At 45.0% G+C, this 21,323-nt stretch overlaps 1 protein-coding gene across 1 annotated transcript in view; it reads left to right on the top strand.

The window, feature by feature from the left end:
- The window catches only part of Xylt1 (xylosyltransferase 1), a 281,098-nt gene extending 260,815 nt beyond the window's left edge, over window positions 1–20,283 (top strand). Inside the window, exons 9-12 of the mRNA XM_051192768.1 lie at window positions 1,615–1,877; window positions 8,150–8,345; window positions 13,356–13,689; window positions 18,888–20,283. Coding sequence (XP_051048725.1) covers window positions 1,615–1,877; window positions 8,150–8,345; window positions 13,356–13,689; window positions 18,888–19,210 — 1,116 coding nt within the window. The 3' untranslated portion in view covers window positions 19,211–20,283. The remainder of the gene's footprint in view (window positions 1–1,614; window positions 1,878–8,149; window positions 8,346–13,355; window positions 13,690–18,887) is intronic.
- Window positions 20,284–21,323: the final 1,040 nt, after the last annotated feature.

Genomic DNA, 21,323 nt, shown 5'->3' on the forward strand with positions numbered 1-21,323 from the left:
GAGAGGATAGAGGCTATAGGCTAGGGAAGTTTAGCATGAAGAGGACCCATCTGTGTAGCTATGGGGCCATCATTTCTTCTCAGTGTAGACTTTCAAGGTGCTTTATAGTCACCCATACTCCTGCCTGTAACCCCTCACAAATGCTCTATAAGTAAGCCTAACAAACTCATTGGTTCCCCAGGGTGATCACTAGTTTAACTGAACTTTGTCATTGGGCCCTTATCAAGAGGGAATAGATATTTAAGTCTCCCAAGAGGGTATTTTCACAATACTATCCATGAAGCAGAAGCTCTCACCGAACCCAGAATTCCCTGATGAAGTCCTAAGGATCTGCCCATCACTACCTCTGTAGCCCTGGCATTATGGGCACACATCACTGTGGCCAGCATTTTTACATAGGTCCAGAAATCCAACTCAAATGAGGATGCTTGGTATAGCAAACACTTCACAAACTGAACTGCCTCCTGCCCCCAATCAGCATATATTGTCTCAGACTTTAAACCCTAAGTCTTCATCGTGGATCAGCCACTGATTTGCTGTATATCTGAATAAATCCCTTTCTTCCTCTGGGCCCATTTCTATGAGTTCTCAGTTTACATGGGAAACATTATAGTCAGTTGGGAATTTTATTTGGGATTTACATTTCTGAAAGTCACCAAAGTTGTTGACTGAGTAAGAGAAAAGGGCAAGGGGCTGTGGGTTTGCCTGGCTGAAAGTCTTACTCAGACCACAGTCTGGCTGATCAGTGCTCTGAGATAGCTTGTATGTAGTCTTGTTGGTGAACAGGACACAGATGCTAGTTGAAGGGAAGATTTTATTGCCATTGTAAAGTGTTAATCTAGCAGACTTGTGGTCCTGAAATTCAAGGTTAATTGAGACAAATTTTGGAATGGAAGAGAGGAAGGATCAGAGACAATGTGGAGTCCCATATGTAAGTGACTGGGTTTTCCTTTGGAGTAACTTGGAAAACCTATCAAATGCAGAGTGTCGTAGCTTCTAGAGCATGTGAAGCGTCATCCCTGGAGTGTCCCTGGTAAGCCTACCAATCAGCTAAGATGCCAGGTGACACTAAGGAACGGTGGGAACAATGGCAGGAAGAAGAGTCCAGTCTTATCTAAAGGGATGGGCTGCCATTCCAGTTTACCTACAATTGCCACTTCAGAATGGGACCTGGGTTTCCCACGACAGTTGCTACTTAAAAGGAAGCCAGAACTGTTTCTGCGAATCTTCCACTTTGTAAATATTACCAGTGAATCTGATTTTAAGGCATTCTCCCAGCCAACTAAAATTGCTCATCTCTGACCTTCAATGAAACAGGGAGCACCAACTTGGTGCTGACCACCCACGATTCAATTTATTTCAGGGTCATTTGAGTGGCGATTCCTAAGTGCCCACCATGCTTTGATGTCTTGTGGGTACTGGCATCATCCCCCTCTCATCCTAACCCATTTTATAGGGGTTAGGCAGGTTATGGAGTCGTGGGGCTGGAGTTTGTACCTGGCTGGCTTACTGTAGTGCCTTTACTTTCTTTGTAGGATATAGGATGATGGCACCCACACCCCCACCCCGATTGCTTGATGGTAAAATTTTCTCTTGTATCTCTCCTGAGCATAGCAGACAGCCCGGCCCACCTTCTTTGCCCGAAAGTTTGAAGCCATAGTGAACCAGGAAATCATTGGGCAGCTGGATTCTTACCTGTATGGAAACTATCCTGCGGGCACCCCTGGCCTCCGCTCCTACTGGGAGAATGTCTACGATGAGCCAGATGGCATCCACAGCCTCAGTGATGTGGCGCTCACCCTGTACCATTCCTTCATCCGCCTGGGCCTGCGAAGGGCAGAGTCGTCCCTGCACACTGATGGGGAGAATAGCTGCAGGTGAGCCAGGTGCTAAGCTGGGTCACTGCAGAACCGGGTGCTAATGCCAGTGCTTATCCATTCCCTGCTCTCCCTATCACCACACGAGTCCCCTCCACTCTGCTTCCTTCCTTACTTGTATTCTCTGAACACAAGCTGTAATAGTGACCCTAATCATATTCTCCCTTCATTCCTTCTTTCCTTCCCATCCACCGTCTTCCTTGGTTTTTCTCTTTTGCAAGTAGTATCTTACTGTGTCACCTGGGCTGACCTTAAGCTCACTGTGACCCTCCAGCCTCAGCCCCCATGTCTGAGATCACAGGCATGCACCATTATATCTGGCCTTGGGCAAAGTGTGTACTCCTCAGGTCCTTGGTTTCTTCATATGTGAGATGAAAAGAAAGTCCTCACAAGCCACCTCATGAGTATGTATTATGTTCCCCATTTTAATAGTATTTTACATGCTGAGTTTTCAGTAGCTTTCACGGGAGTTTGATGCCCTAGTGACCCTTATTAAGCCATCACAATGGCTAGCAGTGAGTGTTGTGGCTAAGATAGTAACTGTAAGCTGCCCCTCTCATTGTCGTGTCACTGTGGCTCTTCATTTACTGTCCCTACTATCACTGCATAGTTCACCCTTCCCAGTCATGAAGGCCATCAATTGCCGCCACCCCCCCCCGTCAGAAGTTTGTGTGTGTTATGGTGTGTGCATGTGTACATGTTCATGTAACTGTGGAGGCCCAAGACCAATGTCAGGCACACTCCTCTATCACTCTTCACCTCATTTCCCCCAACATTTCTTTTTAAAGTATGTATATGTGCACGTGTCTTTGTGTGGGGATGGGGGGATGGGAGCATGGGAGTCTGTGCATCTGAGCACGGATGGCCATGGAGGCTAGAAGAAAGCACTGGGTGTCCTGGAGTTGGAGTTATAGGTTGTTTTGAGCTACCCATTCTGGGTGCTGGAAACTGAACTAGCGTCACCTACAAGAGCATTGTAAGCCCTTACTGCTGAGTCACCTTTGCAGGCCACCATATAGGGGTGTGTGTGTGTGTGTGTGTGTGTGTGTGTGTGTGTGTGTGTGTGTGTGTGTGAATGTGTGAGGGGGTGGGGGATGGGGGTGACGGGTGGGTGTTAAGATAGGATTTCTCAATGAACTTGGTGCTCACTGATTCAGCAACACTGGCCAGCAAATCCCAAGGGTCCTCTGGTCTCCACCTTCCCAGTACTGGCAATACAGGCATATGCCACAGGTCTGGCTTTTTACCTGGCTGCTGGAAATCTGAACTAGGGTCTTCACACTTGTATGGCAAGCAATTTTACCAACTGAGCTATCTCACAATCCCTCTCTAGGGTGAAAGGGCTCCTGACAACCCCCCCAATCCTAACCTCCCCTGAACCAGAGGGACATCACCTCCAACAGGCCCATCTCATAGGGCTATACCACCTAGTATCAAAGTCACTGTCTTTTTCCCCCTGGCTAGTCTGTGGGAAGAGGGTAAATCTTGGAACCACAGATTCTCTACCCAGTATACAGCATCATGCCCCAAACTTGGGAGGCAACTGTCCTCTTAGACCAGTTTAATCGTGAGCTTCCTAGAACCTATAAGATAAATGATCTTATAGGAAATTCCAAAAGACACTCCCGATTTATTTAGGGTTGTTGAAACTTTCTCCTGGTACTTGCTTTGGAATGAAGTAAGCCATCTAGTTGCCTCAGGCCCAGAATCCTTTGACTTTTCTCCTTCATTTTTTATTGTGATGGAGCTGTTGTGCCTTGCTGTGGGCAAAACCATGGATTTATGAATCGGAGGCTGGGAATAAATCAGGACAAAGGACCCTTATCCCAAAAAGGCAAAGGAGAATGAATTGCTACCCGTGAGGCATCTAGGGAAATAGCAAGTGCCTTTCGTCTGATCTGGGCATTTTATCCACACTGTGCATTTCCAGGCTGTGGTGTAACCTTTCATAAAACAGTATTTATTGATTCGTTTTCTCATTATAAAGTAATGCATGTGCTTTGCAGAAATGTTTGATAAAGAAGATTCAAACATAAGAGAACAAGAAAACAGAGGCCATTTCTGATCCACCATGCTGTGATAGAGATGACAATATGTTACTACAAAACCCCAACTCAGATGCCTAGAAATAATGTAACACTTGTGAGTCAGCATGAGTCCACAGGGAGTGCTATGCACACCAGCCTGACCTGAGCTCCATGAACATACAAATCAGCATGAGGCCTGCAGGGAGCACTATGCATACCAACCTAGACCACCTGAACTCCATGTACCTGCACGTTAGTGCAAGCCCTGTAGGAGGGTCTATGTAGACCAGCCTAGACCACTTGCACTACTTGGTTCAATTCTAGCCCAGCCTGGTCAGAATGTCAACTTGAAGTTGACTACCAAATCACCTGCTTTTTCAAGGCTATCAGAAACCCAAAGTTGTATGTTGCTCTTATTTTTTTTATTTATTTATTTTCCCCCCAAAGTTCACCTTGTGTAAATAAGGGGACCTCTGACAGTGGAACCAGGATGTATCCCTGGTGCACAAAAGGACTTTGGGAGCACATTCCCCGTGGGGGATACTCCCTTAGCCTAGAGACAGGAGGGAGGGCCTAGACCCTACTCCAAATGACTTGACAGATTTTGATGATCCCTCCTGGAAGGCATTATCCTACTTGTGGAGTGGGTGGGAATGGAATGGGAGGGGGGTTGGGAGGTATGGGAGGATGGGAGGGAAAGGGAACTGGGATCAATATGTAAAATAATAATAATAATAATAATAATAATAATTTCAAAAATAATAATAAGGAGCACAAAGCTACAGGGAATCCTAGGTTTTCAGAAAAAAAAAAAAAAAAAACAGAGCCTTGCACTCCAGTTAAGAGGTTTGAGTACAGCTACAATTATTAAGCACAGTGCTTGTGGCTCATAAAGAGGCAACCAGTGTGACTACAGTGAAGTGATTCCTGCAGCACCCCTCTTGGAGGCATTATGGAGGCTTAGGCCAGGCTCTGGCAATGCTCAGTAAAGCATAGGGTGGAGTCAGACAACAGCAATCCTTGGTGCAGATGGCTCAGTGGGGGTGGAGATGACTCAGTAGGGGAAGGCTCTTGTCTCACAAGAATGAAGACATTTGAATTTCCAGCACCCATATAAAAAGTCAGGCACTATAACACCTGTCTTGGAGGCTCTCAGACTAACTAGCCCAGCCTTACTGACAAAAGTCCCAGGCCAACAAGAGACCTCAATTCAAATAAAAGGCAGAATGTGCCCAAGGACTGATACCCAAAGCTGTCCTCTGGCCTCCACCGGCACTATACATACAGTCACCCAAACACATACATACACACAATGCACGCACACACGCATACACACACAATGCACGCACACACGCATGCACACACACATGCAGGCACGCGCACACAAAGCAAGGAAAGGCAAGCCAAGCAATAAAGCAACAGATTATTCTAATACTCAACTTTCCCTCATGTTCTTGACATTCAGCAACATTCAGTATGATTAATAGCTCCTTTCTGGAAATACTTTCTCCTCTGACTCCCAGGCAGCAAGCTCTCCTCTATCTGCAGCCACACCCACCTCACAAAACAAACACCAACAGTGTATTACCTGTGGACTGCTGGGACAATACCTTGCAACAAACAGATCAGGGTTGGAGATTTATAATCATTTGCTTCATGCTCCCTTGAGAATAAGCTGGGCCATTTTCCATGTCTCCCTTCTGCATCTGCACCCAGCTGCAGGGCAGAGGGGTGGTTCTACACCTCTTGGCTGGGAACTGTTGACTGAACCACAATAGCACAGGCTTGAACAACTTTGGTGGCTCTCATCCAGGACCAGTGACTTATCTTCCCATATTAAGTATGCTCTCATGGTGACCCCAAGAAGGGAGGAAGGTAGATTTAAGGGTAGCAAGACCTGGATCAGAACAGCCTTAGCACCTCTCCACTTGCTATTGGCCAAAGATGAGCAGGAGTTGGGAAAGACTCTTCCACACCAGTGCAGAGAAAGCTGCAATGTGCTCCAGATATTGGAGACACAAGGCTTTGGGAAAACCCAGGCAAGTGAATACAGACTCTTCCAAGGCTATATCGAGGAGTCTAAGTACCACAGGTGATCATTTTCATTTAAACTAACTAAAATTAAGCCAAGAATGGTGGTCCATGTCTGTAATCCCAGCATTTGAAAGTGGAGGCCAGAAAATCAGGAATCTACGGATGTGTTCAATTATTTATTGTTAGATGACCACCTGGGATGCATGAGACCCTATCTGAAAAGAAAAAAAATAATGGTAATAATGCTGAGAAGATGGGGAAAACGCTTGCTACTCAAGCATGAAGACCTAAGTTCAGATCCCCAGCATCCACATAAAAAGACAAGCATGGCAGCATGAACCATTAGTCCAAGCACTAGAAGACAAACAGGAAGATCCCTGAAGTTCACTGGCCAGCCAGTCTAGCTCATTGGTCGGTTCTGGGTTCAGTGAGAGATCCCATCTCAAAAACTAAGCTGGGGAGTTATAGAGGAAGACACTTTACATCAACTCTGGCCTACACACACACACACACACACACACACACACACACACACATATTCACACATATTAAATTAAAGAATAATAAATTAACTAACATTAAAAATTGTGCCCATATTTTGCATGCTCAGCAGTTGCTGGTGGCTACCGTGTTGGGCAGCACGGATATCAGACACCTCCATTACCTGAGAAAACACTGCCAGACACTGCCAAGCAACTGCAACAGCACAGTGTCCTAGGCTCCCCACCCACAATGATCACATCTAAAGTGCCAGCAGGAGCCAGGAAGGCCCAGCAATCTGAAGACGATGCAGGTTCTTTCTGCAGAGCCCCAGAGGCATCCCAGTAACAAGGCAGTGATTTCAAGAGATGCGTCAACACAGGAAGGAGGCTTCCCCAGCCGTTCTAATTGAACATAAAGACTTAAAACTCCAGATCGGAAGCAGAGGGAAGCCTGCATTTAGCAGAGAGGGGACAGTGATTTGTGGAACGTTGTTATTAGGGAGCCACGGCAGCCTCTTATCGCCATGCAATTTACACTCTGCAGAAGCAGGGCTTTTTATTTTGCAAGTAGAGAGCTGCTGGTCTCCACAGCTCTCTCTTCCCTTCTGGTTTCTGCTCCCCACTTCCTCCTCTTCTTTGCTAAGCTTTCCAGCCCTATCTAGCCAGCAAACCTGTGTGGACCAAAGGCATACGATTTATAACAAGCTTACTATGGAAGACTGGGTGTTGGCAGTGATTTTTAGAAAAAGAAAAACAGTGTGGGTTCATCAACACCCACTTAAGGAAGAAAACAACAAGAAGATAAATCAGTGTTTCTGACAAACTTGGGTACCAGATAAAAAGAGTTTTAGACGTGTGTATGTGTGAGGGGGTGGATGAATATGAGTTCCAAAAGAATAACCAATATTTTAAATCTGTTATTATCCATCAATAGATCACTGGTTCTACAAAAGACCATGTTCCATGTCACACTCTTATCCACACAGACACACGCAATCTTATTTTCAGAGATGTGAGCATGTCCAGTGGGGCCAAAGCATCACCTCTATGTTATGATTCCAGCTTCATAATATTCATGGGGCTGGGGAGCTGGCTCTGTTAGTAAAGTGCTTTCCATGTGAGTGTGAGAAGTTCAATTTTTCAGAACCCACATTTGAAATGCCAGACATAGTGGCAGGTGCTTTGTTATCCTAGCACTGGGAAGGTCTCTGGAGCTCACTAGTCTAACCTGCTTGACAAACTGCAGGTCAGTGATAGAACCTGCCTCTTAAAGCAAGGCGGAAGACACCTAAGGAATGTCATCCATGGCTACAGTTAACCTTCACATGCATGCACCTGCACGTTCACACATGCATATTAGCCAGCCCACTAGATAACATGTATGCAAACACATACATAGAAAATAAGGATACAAGAAAATGCACCCACACAAGTATTTGGGCATCATTTCACTCTCTGGTACCCAGCATTCAATAGATCTGTGGATTGATGTTTTAATAGGAAGAAGCATCAAAAGCAGCAATTTTTTTCTTTATTGTACTTTCCTATAGTCAGCATGTTTTACATGTATCACTTGGTTAAAAAAAAAATATTTGCAACTACTTAGACCCTGATGCAGATTAAGGTAAGTATTGGGTAAATAGCATCTATTTTAGGAACTAGACCACTGTGAAGTATGGGAGCTTCATGGTGACACTGAACACCTCATATCCTAACCCCATGTTTTTAGGTACTACCCAATGGGCCACCCAGCATCTGTCCATCTCTACTTCCTTGCCGACCGTTTCCAGGGCTTTCTAATCAAGCACCATGTGACTAACCTTGCGGTGAGCAAACTGGAGACACTGGAGACGTGGATGATGCCAAAGAAAGTCTTCAAGATCGCAAGTCCCCCCAGTGACTTTGGGAGGCTTCAGTTTTCAGAGGTAAGAGGCCAAACAGTGTCATTCTGATTGTCTCTTTAAGCTCTCTTGCCAGGCTCTGTGTCTCACCTGACACTTAAGAGTTGGAACTTGAGGAAGAGGGTGTTTGTAGCGCCCTAAGATGAGCTTATATTCTTCCTGGAGACAATTTCCCAGTCACATATACTGTAACCAGGATCATAAACAATGCCAACAGAGAGGTATGGTGGTATGTCAATGTCTTTGGACAGAATCAGCCTACAAGCATGGTCTATTGTTTTAGGGTAAATTTTCTTCTCTTAATTTTGCATCTTATCCATTGATTTCTTCTAAGCCTGTTTTAGTAATAAGCCAGTAACAAGGCAGATTTCTCATGAAGTCATGGCATTGGTACCATTTTATGGATTGGATAAGGCTTATAAGCATCCAACTATTTTGTAAATAACTGCTAAGACATGGAAAATCACAAAAATTTACTCCACATCCCACTGGTCACAAATTCCAAGCCTTATTTTATACTGCCATTCCACCCTTGGTCCTAACACAAGGGCTAGCTCCTAAACTTAAGGAGTAGGTGGTCTGGTGGCCATGTAAATGAATGGATAGGTAGATGGATGGATAGAGCTGTTTGGTAATTACATGGACTATCAAGCAAAGGGGAGTATAGGTGGGTTTGTGAATAAATAGATGGATTCATGGGTAATGGCTGGACAGACAGACAAATGATGGAAGTATAGTCAATAGGACAGATAATGAAAGGTGATGGTTAGATGTATGGATGACATAGATGAACAGATAGATGACAAATGGACAGACAAATGGATGGCTCAATGGACAGAAGTATGGATAGATAATAGATGGGTGGATACATACATGGCAAGATTGGAGAATAGGAGTGTCCAGAGATGGATAAGTAAGCTAACTGCAGATGCATGGATCCATAAAATATTGCTCCCCTCTACTCACAATAACATCAGCTTTTAGAAATGTTTTTGGTTTGGGAGATGGCTTCCTGGTACATGCTTGTCACAGCATTCTTGTCTGCAGGCTCAGACAACCCCACATGATCTCTACCCTTGTCCAATACTACATTATTTCTTGCTCATAGTTCCTGTATCTTTGTCAAACAAGATGTCCGTATTCTTGAATCAAGCTTGCCATGTCCCTTTACCTGGATTGCTTTCTCACAGGTTGTCCTATATTTTTGCAGTCTTTTATTTTTTTCAGTCATTCTGATCTAAATCCAAAGAGGCACATTCAGAGACACCTTCCCTGACTACCCCCACCCTTGTGTCACAGTGACATTGTACACCTTCTACTTCTTTAATTGCCTCTTTTAAAATTTACTACCTTGCTGATTTACGAACATGTCTTCATTGTACAGCAGAACACTGGACCTCTGTCACTCACTGCTGCACTCTCTGCACATACCATTAGTAAAAGAGCTGTGTCATTTGTAGGTGCTGAATAATGCTGAATGAATGTGACTGTCCCTGGGGCTTGGAAATGCTGAAAGGAAGAGGAAATATGATGGGGTTTGGACTTTATGACTCACACAAATGAGTTTGAGCATCAGGTTAAGATTGAAGGGTGACTTTTGATATCAAGAATTTGAGGGTTTGGGAGTATGAGGGGAGAGATCTCATCTGCTTATGTTTCTTTGATGGTCCCTCTCCACTCGCTGACTGTGAACCTATCTTTTTGCTCCATGACTAAATACATTCCCTGCAAAACAAGCATGGATGATTTTCCTGGAAACTCTTGTTTTTAAAGAAGGTCCCATGGGGATTGATTGGCTTGGAGATGCTATGGCAGTCAGCTCCATAAATTACTGGAGTCAGCAGGGCAATTAGAGACTGCTTCAGTTGGATTCTGTTCTGGGGTCCCAAGAAGCCCATTGAAGACATTAATGTCCCATTAAAGAGATGAATGCCTGGTGTCTGGGCTTTCCCTGTTTATCAGACTGCTGTTGGGTTACTGGGTATCTCTGGCAGTGACAAGAAATTGTTAGCTATCATGTGACTAGTAATTTGTGATTGTTTTCACAATGGGTCCTGCACCCTCTGGTGGGAGGATCAACAATTCTGCCATCAGCAATGCAGATACGGAAAGAAGAGGCTCCAACCTTGAATGTAGATTTTTTTTTAGTCATGCTTGTTTAATGGCAAAGGTACAGAGTAAACAAGAAGGAAGGAAGTCTACACAGCCAATTATAAACTATTAAGATCACCCTTGATATAGTGGCAGATGGTCAACTTAGATAGATTTCTCTAACATGATGGTTCATACCATTGATTTGAGAAAATGGTGCTCACCAAGAACTTACAATATGCTAGAGCCATGAGAGATAGCAGTGATCCAGACAAGGTATTTATTGTGATGGAACTGAATTCTGCTGATATAGGCAGACAAGTAGTGAGTGAAGAAAAAAAAAACAGTTCATCTTCTAATGATGAGTATTTCAGAACAAAAGGAAACCTATTCGTGTGGTTGCTCAGGAGGCTGGCGGAGGTGATCTCTGATAAGATGGTTTCTTCTGGAAAGCTTTTACCATATCATCCATGGAATGATCTAGAGCATTCTGAGTAGAGAACAGAGCTTAAGTAGGTTCCCTGAGATTCTGGACAGAAGCTCTGCATGCTAAAGAAGAAACAAGGCCAGTGTGGCCAGAGCATGTTGAGAGTGGTCAGGAGCATGGCTGAAGATGATGGGATTAGAAGCTTGGAAGCAGTATGGTAAACATGAACTTGAACATTTATTTAAATTTCTGCAATAGCCCATTTTACAATGAATAATTGTAGACTTCCACACTAAGGCCAAGTAGAAGATAACAGACATAACTGATATGACAGAAATGGGACTTCATGAGAGGGTGACTCCTACTTCTCACACTTTGGGCAGGGGGCATGTGACTTTCTTCATGCTTCTCAGTTTAAGTCAAGAACCCATTTTTTGTAAGTTGATCCATACTCTCAAGCTTAAGTGACTCTGTTTGTGAACACAGATTTCAAGATAATTGTCCACCCCCATTCCTTTAGAAAATACAAGAGAAATGCTCTTAAAAGTTCCATGAGAGGTTACAAACCATTCTGTATTACCCCAGCATTTGTGACCATTCTTCCTTTTTGTTAGTAGTGTTAAAAGAATGGGTCTCCAGAGTATAGATATATAGAAAAGTTCATCTGCTCAACCCTGATCATTAAGTGTCTAGTTTGAAGTAGGTAGCTACATAGACAGGTAGATGGATAGATGGATACATAGACAGACAGAATGACCAGTGAATGACAGAGTAGTACACATACTTAGACAGGATGGATGGATGGATGGATGGATGGACAGACAGAAAAATAGATGATCCATTATTGATAGACTTTTTAGACTCCCACAGCTAATTATTTACTCTGAGCATCAGTTTCATCTGCACAATGAGAATAGTTGCTAAGTTTTCCTCTTCATAGATGAGAATATCACAAGAGCAGGTGCACACAGATGCTTCACCTCACACCTGGCCAATGTGAGCACTCAATGTTGACTGTGGAACTGTATGTCCTAGATGAAGAGTGGGTATAGTAATTCCAGGCAAGAACAAGATAAAAATTCAGCTACTGTTTGCTGTGCATGTATAGAAATTTCTCTAGTAGAGTTGTATAGCCATACCTTCACCTCAACATGCACACATGGAAACACATGCACACAAACAGAGAGAGAGAGAGAGAGAGAGAGAGAGGGAGGGAGGGAGGGAGGGAGGGAGGAAGGGGAGGGGGAGAGAGAGAGAGGGAGAGAGAGAGGGGAAGAAAGAGAGAGAGAGCACGAGAGCACAGTTTTACATTACATTCGGTATCTGCCACTGACATTTCTATGTGCAGTCACTTCAGAAGCACTAAGCCACTCCTCTTAGGGAAAATCACCACACACACGCTTTGGTTTTTAGTAAGAAGACTCCATCATTTAATTTTATTTAAATCATCAACATAACTCAGCACAAAGGTTCTGTGTGGCTAATGCACTTTTGGGCCAAGCAATTTACTTACTTATTGGGCAAATATTGCTTGAGCCCCTACTATGTGCTCAGCCCTCTTGGGGGAAACTATAGAAGAGTTGAGATCCACACAGAGCAAGCTCTCTTCTCATGGGGCTTACATTCAGCAGTGGAGAGTGATGTGTTAAGGTGCTCAGAGAACCCTAAAGAGACTTTTCAGATAAGGAGCTGGCTATGCAAACATGTGAGGAGGTAGGACATCCTGTTCAGAGATGGGTAAAGGGTGGCTTAATAAGTTAAAAGGGCCAGAAGAAGGCACACATGGAGCAGAATAGGTAGGAACAATTGGGGACCAGTGAGGGGTTAACTCAGACCCAGGGTCAGTAAGAAGCCCTGAGTAGTGAAGTAGCATTTGACTGTTGTCTGATTCCTGAATGCAGAGTAGCGTGGAGGTGGCAGAGTGGAAGAAGGAAAGCCAAGAGGCTTGCCATGCAGCCACCCAGCTGGTGCATGGGAAGAGAGGATATAGGGCATGTCCCAACTCCAGGGTCCAGAGCAGAATGCTCTGGAGAAGCCAAAGCCAGATCTCCCTCCTGCAATGATACAGGCTGCAGGGTTGTGTTTCCAAGCTTCTGATAGGTTGCTCCAAAGTCAGGCCTCCATCCATATGCAGAAGGGGCACACCAAATGCAGGTGTGCCACTTGTAAAACCAGAGGCCCGAGAGGAATCCAGCCTCACCAGCTGAGTGGCAAGCTATTACTTGGAATGGCATGCAGAATAGTGATTATTCACACTTGCATTCAGTTCATGGGTTTGGGGGTTTGAGTCAAAGCACACAGCATGTATTTGGCACAAAGGGGCACTGGTTTAATGGGAGGGTTGTGGGCCTTTGTGTCCCAACCTCAGCAGAAGTTCCATGACTTCTGCTTATCATCTGTGTAACCTTTAGTCCAAGGTGACTTTGAGCCTCAGTCTCCTCATCAGTGAAATGCATATGTACAACCATGGACCTTTTTGGGACTCAGTGGTTTCAGGATTTGTTCTCCTGTTTCAGGTTGGCACTGACTGGGATGCCAAGGAGAGGCTATTCCGGAACTTCGGCGGTCTCTTGGGGCCCATGGATGAGCCTGTGGGGATGCAGAAATGGGGGAAGGGACCCAATGTGACTGTGACTGTTATTTGGGTCGATCCTGTCAATGTCATCGCAGCCACCTATGATATCCTAATTGAATCCACTGCAGAATTTACACACTACAAACCCCCTTTGAATCTGCCTCTGAGGCCTGGGATCTGGACAGTAAAAATTCTCCATCACTGGGTTCCAGTTGCAGAGACCAAATTCCTTGTTGCACCTCTGACTTTCTCCAACAAGCAGCCCATCAAACCAGGTGAGTACTCTCATGGCCCCTAGGGAGGAGAGTGTCCATCCCCGTGGACCCCAAGGATCTCATGCCCAACGTGGAACATGAGGCTGCCTTGTAAAGAGCAAAGCTTCCTCAGTGAGGATTTTTTTACCCCTTATTTACCCTATAGAATTGGTTCATTCCCTCCCTATGCACAGAGGCAATGCCATCTGTGTGGGTATTTATCAGCTGTGGGCCCAGTGGACTTCCACAGGGCTTTGCCAATATTTAGAACAAGATGGGGCCTAATCCTAGACACACAATGAGTTTTAATGTGGCTTCTTGGCTGTTTAGAAAATAATAATTACTCCTGAAATTTGGCTCATAGAAAATGTGATACCCTAAGTAAAAAGGAGAAGCCACACACACTGGTGAAAGATATTTGCTCCCCAAAATACACACCAAAAATCCCATAAACAAGAGTTTGACCAACTATGAGCTCCAGTCGAATATGACCACTTTTGGTCTTTGTAAACAACATCTCACAGGAACATGTGACATGAGCACTCATGACACAGAGCCTATGTCTACTTTGGGGCTTTGGTGGCAGACTCTAACAGTTGGGACAGAGACTGTGTGGTTTGGAAATCAAAGTCAGTCATTGATTCTCTGAAGATGGTGACTGCCATTGGTAGCTATAAAAGAGAAAGGAAAGGACAGAGAAGTATGTATATATGTATATCATTTATGTGTATTATTTATATTCATATGTATATAATTAATATGCATATTTTTAAACCTTACCCTTATTAATAATGAGAGATAATAATGAAAATTGGGAGCAAAAAGATGTGTGCCTGTGACTGTTAGGCAGTGTCATAGGGCAGGTCAGAGATTCATGGGCATATATCCAAGGGTGAATACATAGGATGAGTTTGTGGGGTGGATAAACCCTTCTCCTCACATTGAACATACACACACCTGCCACCCAGAAGGCCCACACTCAGGTGTAGGCCCAGGCAGAGACAAAGGAAGAGTCATAGCAGAATTGTTCATAGTAACACAAGACCACAAACAGACCCATTCCCCACACAAAAGGGTAGTATGTAGTCTGCCTACACAGTGGAGTACCATGTAGTGGAGACAGCAGGAAAGGCTAGCCACATGCAACTGTAAAACATGATGAATGAAAAACACTGTCACAGAAGAAGCCATACTTAGGATTACATCACTTAAGGTTCAAAACCAGGAAAGTCAACCATATATTAGTTATTTAGGACTCGTGTCTAGCAGGAAGCTCAAACAGAAATAAGGCCATTGCTAACATAACCCTCTAGCTGTTGCTTCCAATGTAAACAGAGGACAGAGAAAGGGGCACTGGACCCCTCATGGCCCACTTGTTTTTATTCTAGGCAAAGGGCTTACATTTATATTTCTATTTTTCCTCTACTTCGTTTTGTCAATAAAATCGGGGAGGGGTGTTTTGTTTTATTTGTTTGTTTTGCCTGTTCTCTTACCCTTCAGGTGTGACCACTGTAGACAGTTGGAGTTCATCTTTCTAACATCTTCAGCGTTTTAAATCATAAGCACAGGCGTGTGTCCTAAAGCACATAAACAAGGTTATAATGCCACAGTACATTCTGTACCAAACAGGAATTGTAGCTTTCTCAGTTTGTGTGTGCAAGTTGCCAGCCACAGGGATTCCACAGTTAAAGAGCCACAGGCTGTTCCTCACTGGACATAGTACCTTCTGTTGTTTGAGAAGACACTGTAGCAGAGAGTGCTGGAACATGAAATTATATGTGCCCAGGCTCATAAGAAAGACTCATAGAAACAGGATTTCTGAGTCTCCCAGTACAAACACCCCTCCGTGTCTATAAAGAATTAGTTCCAGACTCTTCCTTGATTGTAAAACACTACAAATATATCAGTCCCTTATTTAATAAAAAGGGGGGCATAGTATTAGTATTAGTGCATAACCTATGTACGTTCTCCCATTTATGGTAGATCATCTCTAGATGACTCTTGATGTCTAATACAATATGGATGCGTGCACATAGCTGTGGCATGTTGCTTAAGGGTTGGCGACAAGAGAAGGAATATGGGCATGGCCAGTACACATTTTCCCCCAGGAGCTTCCCTGAGATACAGAGAGGGATCCGTATCTGGACTGTCCATCTGCATGTTACACAACACAAGCCTAGGAGCTGGGTACACATGACAGTCCCGCTAAATGGGAAGCATTGGCAGGCACCAAGTGTTATGCTGATAACAAGGGCCAGGAAGACATGGATGTGGAATGGGTGCCTGCAGTTGTGAAAATGGGGCCTTGGCATGAACTCTGACAGCTTCTGCTAAGTCTTTGTGCTGAACAAGCCAATACCTAGTTACCTGGTGTTTTCTTGAGATTGAAGCCTGGGCCTTTGCTCCAGAATTAGACAATCAGATCCCACCTACTTAATGTCTTTAAGTGCCCCTTGATGAGGAACCCTGTGCATCTAAGCGCCAAGTGTGAAGAAGAGCAGTGGGAATCACATACCCTCCCTGCCTCGGGTACAGCTACAGGGCAGCACAAAGGGTGCTCTGAATCCACCCCCACCCAAGAAAGGAGCTCATGGTCCTGGTCTCTCCATCTTTTTCTTCTGTGATTCCCAAGGAGTTGGGACCTATTCCCACCATTCCCAGAAAGACCTTGGGGTCAGTTTTACCCTAGTAGAAGCAGTTGCCTTGTTGGCAGTAATTGTATTTGTTAATGAGACAAGGAACACTGAGGTGGGAGTAATGCAATTTGAGAAATGATTCATCTTGAGTAATTTGCTATTGTTGCGTCCCTGGTAATCTCAAGAAATCTGATGAGGTGGAATTGAGGAAAATTTAATTATGGAGGCAAGCATCTGAACTGATGCCGTAATGCCATTTCCCACATTAACCTCATTTCTCATAGTGTTTTTTTTCCCCCTACATCAACCACAGTATTTTGCTCTCAACATTCAATGTCTGTTAGCTGTTCCTTTTGCTTTGGATTGCCCCGCCATTTGTCAGCCTGGGCATCTCTCCATCACCTGCTCCCACCTCTGCAGGGTAGAAGCACAGAGAGATTCTCGTAGAGAAATTAGGACATGTACCAAAGACAGAAGGCCGTCTCCTCCTGGCACATCTTAATGGTGCTACCACCCCTGTGTTCCAGTATCCTGGCTATTACCAATACCTACATTTATGGAAATTTCAATTGACCAAGAATAGGAACCTCTTCAAACAGAAAACACTTCTTTTGTCTCCTTCATCCCAAACACTTACAATTTCTTTGTGCTTCCTTTGGCCCTAAGAAGAAGCAGCAGTCCTTTTATGTGTCCCTCACTTTGATAACAAACTCTGTGAACTTGTAACCAAGCCTCCTATGGGTCTAACTACCTGGTGCCAGATTGATTGTTCATATTTGTCATATATGGGTAACAAGCTCGTAAGGCTGGTGTCAAAATGAAACGATAGCAACCCTGCCTGAGCTGTGAGCTTATGATTGAATCTATATGGAACATCGTGATGGACAGCACAATTTGGGAGTCAGACGACTCTTGATTGAACTGACTATAGCATCTGTTTCCTCATCTATAAAATGAATGAGATAAAAACAGCCCTATCATTTTCTGAATGAGCGGGTCGTGAACTAATAAGGACCAACAATAATACAGAACTTAACTCTAATACCACTGGCAGAACTTTATGAGCCAATCAATGGGAGCATTACCCCCAGAGTTACATGGGAGGCACATCACCCACCCCACATCTTATTAGTGAGGAAACTAGGACACAAGTCAGCAGTCACACACCTTGTATGTGGGATTTCGGTCCTTGTGTGTGGGATTTAAGCTCTGATGCCATTCAGCCCAATTAGATCCCCCAGTCAGAAAGGCTGGAATCCAGGAGGTGATCAACAAATCAGAGTGTTAAGAGGATGCCCCACCCAACTCTGGCCCGCACTACATGCTTCCAAGTATCACTTTGCTTTGGACCAGGATGCCAGGAAAGGAAGAATCTGAAGCTTGGCAGCTGTGCCTTGGCATTAAGGCCAGCAGGCTTATGTTCATGCTCTGGCCCCAACAAGCATTACCTGTGTGATTTAGTAATGAGGCTTCACATTTGCTGTTCCCCTACCTGGAATTCTCCACTCTGGCCTTAGACATGTCTATCAACACTTCATTCAAATGTCACCTCCTCAAGAAAGTCTTCCCTGCCTATCCCAGATCAGTCTCTAAGCCAGAGCATAGTAAACATTTCCTGTAAATGATCCAAAGCAAATATCTTAGGAGAAATGCTGCCTCTGTCTCAGCTACACACATCCACTAGTATACCAGAGCCTTAGTGGATACATCACCAGGCAAGCAGAGCTGTGTTCCTATGATACTTTCTAAAAACAGGGGGAGGGGGGCTTGATTTGGCCCATACTGTGCTAGGCTCAGTTCCCTGTTCATCACCTTCATGACATTTATCACTGCTTGAAAGGGCCTTCATTACCCACTTTTTTATTTCCTTATCATTGGCAGTCTTTCTCCACTCTCAATCTGGTATATTCAGATGTCACTGTGGCCCTACCTCTCTGGCTTTCTGGCTTATCCCACCATGTAGCATAGAAGCTGGTCACTACATTTAGCATATCTGTGTCCAAGAAATAAATCACCCATCTCCTTTCATATCAAAGAGGTTTAGTACAAAGAAGATGCTGAAAATTAAATGTTGAGAGACCAGGGAGGTAGCTGAATCTGTGACATGCTTGTTATCAAGCATGGGGGCCTGAGTTTGCATCCTCAGCACTTGCATAAAAAGCCAGGCATAGACACATACACCTATGACCTCAGTGCTGCTGAGCAGGCAGATCCGCCAAGCTCACCTCCAAACAGCATAACTGGGCAGATGAGCTGCAGTTCATGTAAAAGACCTGTCTCAGTGTCAAAAGGCACCTGCCCTGGGAGAATCGATATGCACACACATGCACACACACATGCACACACACAAACGCTACACATAAATAAAAGTAATAAATCATTATAGAATATATTGTTTTAATTAATACATGTCTGAACCACTGAAGACTGCCCATAAGTAAATGTGCCATGTCCTGCACACATGAGATTGTCAAGAGTGTTCAATGAGCTGATACCCAGTGTGCCTTGCTGCACCCATTCACGGTAAGTAGACACCTGGCTGATGGCTCTTCTAAACACATCACTGTTTCCTTCGGCTTTCAGAGGAGGCATTGAAGCTACACAATGGACCACCTCGCAGTGCCTACATGGAGCAGAGTTTCCAGAGCCTGAACCCTGTCCTCAGCCTGCCCATCAATCCTGCCCAAGTGGAGCAGGCCCGGAAGAATGCAGCCTCCACTGGGACAGCACTAGAAGCCTGGCTGGACTCTCTGGTGGGTGGGACCTGGACTGCCATGGACATCTGTGTCGTAGGTCCCACCGCCTGCCCAGTGATGCAGACCTGTAGCCAGACAGCCTGGAGCTCCTTCAGCCCTGACCCCAAATCAGAGCTGGGTGCAGTCAAGCCTGATGGCCGGCTCAGGTAGCAGTGGCCACATGGGACCAAGGGAGCCTCAGTCCCAGCCTCTAACCTTGTGTGGAGGTTGCCTTTTGTACAAGGATCTCTGCTGACTGTAGAATGACGAAGAGAAGGTTTGGAGGCCGGAAAAGAGTCAGCTTGTATTTGTCAAGCTGGCCTCTGGGGTAGGCGACTCAGTCCCAGGGCCACAGTAGTCTCCCCTCTTATGGCTGCTTCTCGGTCCTGCAGGTTCCTGTTCTCTCCCTCCGATGGCCTGCACTTGTCCCTCCAAGTGAGTTTTAAACTTTTATTTTGAGCAGCAGAACTCTTGTTTACTCAGCACAGTCAGAGGTAGGGTGAAATCCAGGCTGCTCTGGTTGAAGTGGAGGTGTGTGAGGTTCCTTCTGGAAGCTCAGCCTACCAGGTAGTCCTTTCACCAAGGGCATCTCTAAGGAACCTCTTCTGAACCCAAGGGCTCTGATTAAGCCAGTTTGACAAGCACTGCCCTGACCAAGGGTGGGATCTCCATCCCAACCCTTCCATTTATCTCTTGATTTCTGTGGCTGGGAAACCCTGTGCCCATGCTAAAAGTAGCAAGCTCCTGGAAGCCACTTTCCTGGCCTTCTCGGGGAGGTGGAAATGTGGGAAATTTTCAAGGTTCCTGTTGCTGCTCATTGAGCTATTTTTCCGAGCAAAGCCTTTTGATGCAAAGTGGCCAAGGTTCCCCAGACATGTGGCAGCCAACTCACCATCTGTCCAGGTCAACCTTTTCCAAGGCTGTCACAAATGGTAGCAGGAGCAGGATAAAACATACAGAGCCGGAGTTTCACTTCTTGTCCCTGCTCCTGGGCTGGGAGACAGCTACTGTGGCCTCTTTGGTACTTGAAAGGGAAGCCGTGGAGAAGCAAGGCTCTGAACCTCCAAGGGGGATTTCTTGGAACCAAGCTTCTAAGCTGGATGCTATCACACAGAACCACCTGACCTCTGTTCTGAGGTCAGGAACCCCAAACCTTTGTGTACTGTGCACTTGGTGCTGTTGGCTGTGACCAAACTGTATTGATCAGACTTCTCTCACCCAGGAAACAAACATTTCAGATTGGGTCCTTAATGTCATACCTTTCCTTGCCTAGGGTGCCAATAGGCTCGCTCAGTCTGGCCACACCACATAAAAGGAAGGCTGAGTTTCAAAAGTGGGAAGGTGGTTCAAAAAATAGTGTTATTCATATTGCCTGAGTTACCATAAATCCAAGGGTTTTCTTGCCATGTGTGTTCTGGGGAGGGCATTGAGGAAGAACATCCCCTTCCTCATTGAGTCCTCCAAAAGACAATGTTCTCTGGGAAAAGTTGCACCCATCCTTGTATCTCTCCCAGCATGGATATGAAGGTACCGAAGTCCACCTTAATGATGCATCTAGTGCACAGCCCCTTTCTATCCAACATGGTAGGCATAGAGAAGGGACCCTTGGTATTTATTATTAATATGTTTTAGTCAATGACTAATTAGTAGGTGCTGTTTTTTTGCAGCTTGTCAATTATGTTATCTTACTAACTAAAATTGCCTTTATTCACAAAAGGCTCCCCCTCCCTATCTTCCCTGGTCTGCCTGCCTTTCACTCTCTTCTATCTCGCAGTGTCTACCCTATATACTTCTGGTTCTTAGAACAAAGCAGGGGTGTTAGACACCACGGCACAGTTTCAACCAGTGCCCTCACTGTCAGGAAATTGACTCATGTGGCTGACTGGAACCTCCCTTTTGCTTACACTAGATGTTGGTCTCATCTGTCCCTCTAAATTCAAAGGGGTTGGAATGCCTGAGTACCCCCTTACCCTGACCCCTGACCCATGGACAAGGAAGTGATGGGCTTATAGCTTAGGGAGGGAGATGTGTGCTGAGTGTAAAACTCTAGGTCCACCACTCAGTTGCCCTACATCAGGCTCCTCATGACTAGTTTAACCATGAGCACAAGCTATCTCTAACAGAGGAAGACAGAATCCTTCCAAGAGTGATTGATCTTAGGAGGAAGTCAGACCCAGCCAGGGAGAGCTCAGGCGCTGGCTACTGTCTGTGATGGTCCTGGAGCCAGCAGGTAGCTTTCTCTAAAAACCCATAGGATTTATACTGGTTTTACAAACCCATGGGA

This window comes from Phodopus roborovskii, unplaced genomic scaffold (assembly GCF_943737965.1).
Source record: "Phodopus roborovskii unplaced genomic scaffold, PHOROB, whole genome shotgun sequence".
Taxonomy (NCBI): Eukaryota; Metazoa; Chordata; class Mammalia; order Rodentia; family Cricetidae; genus Phodopus; species Phodopus roborovskii.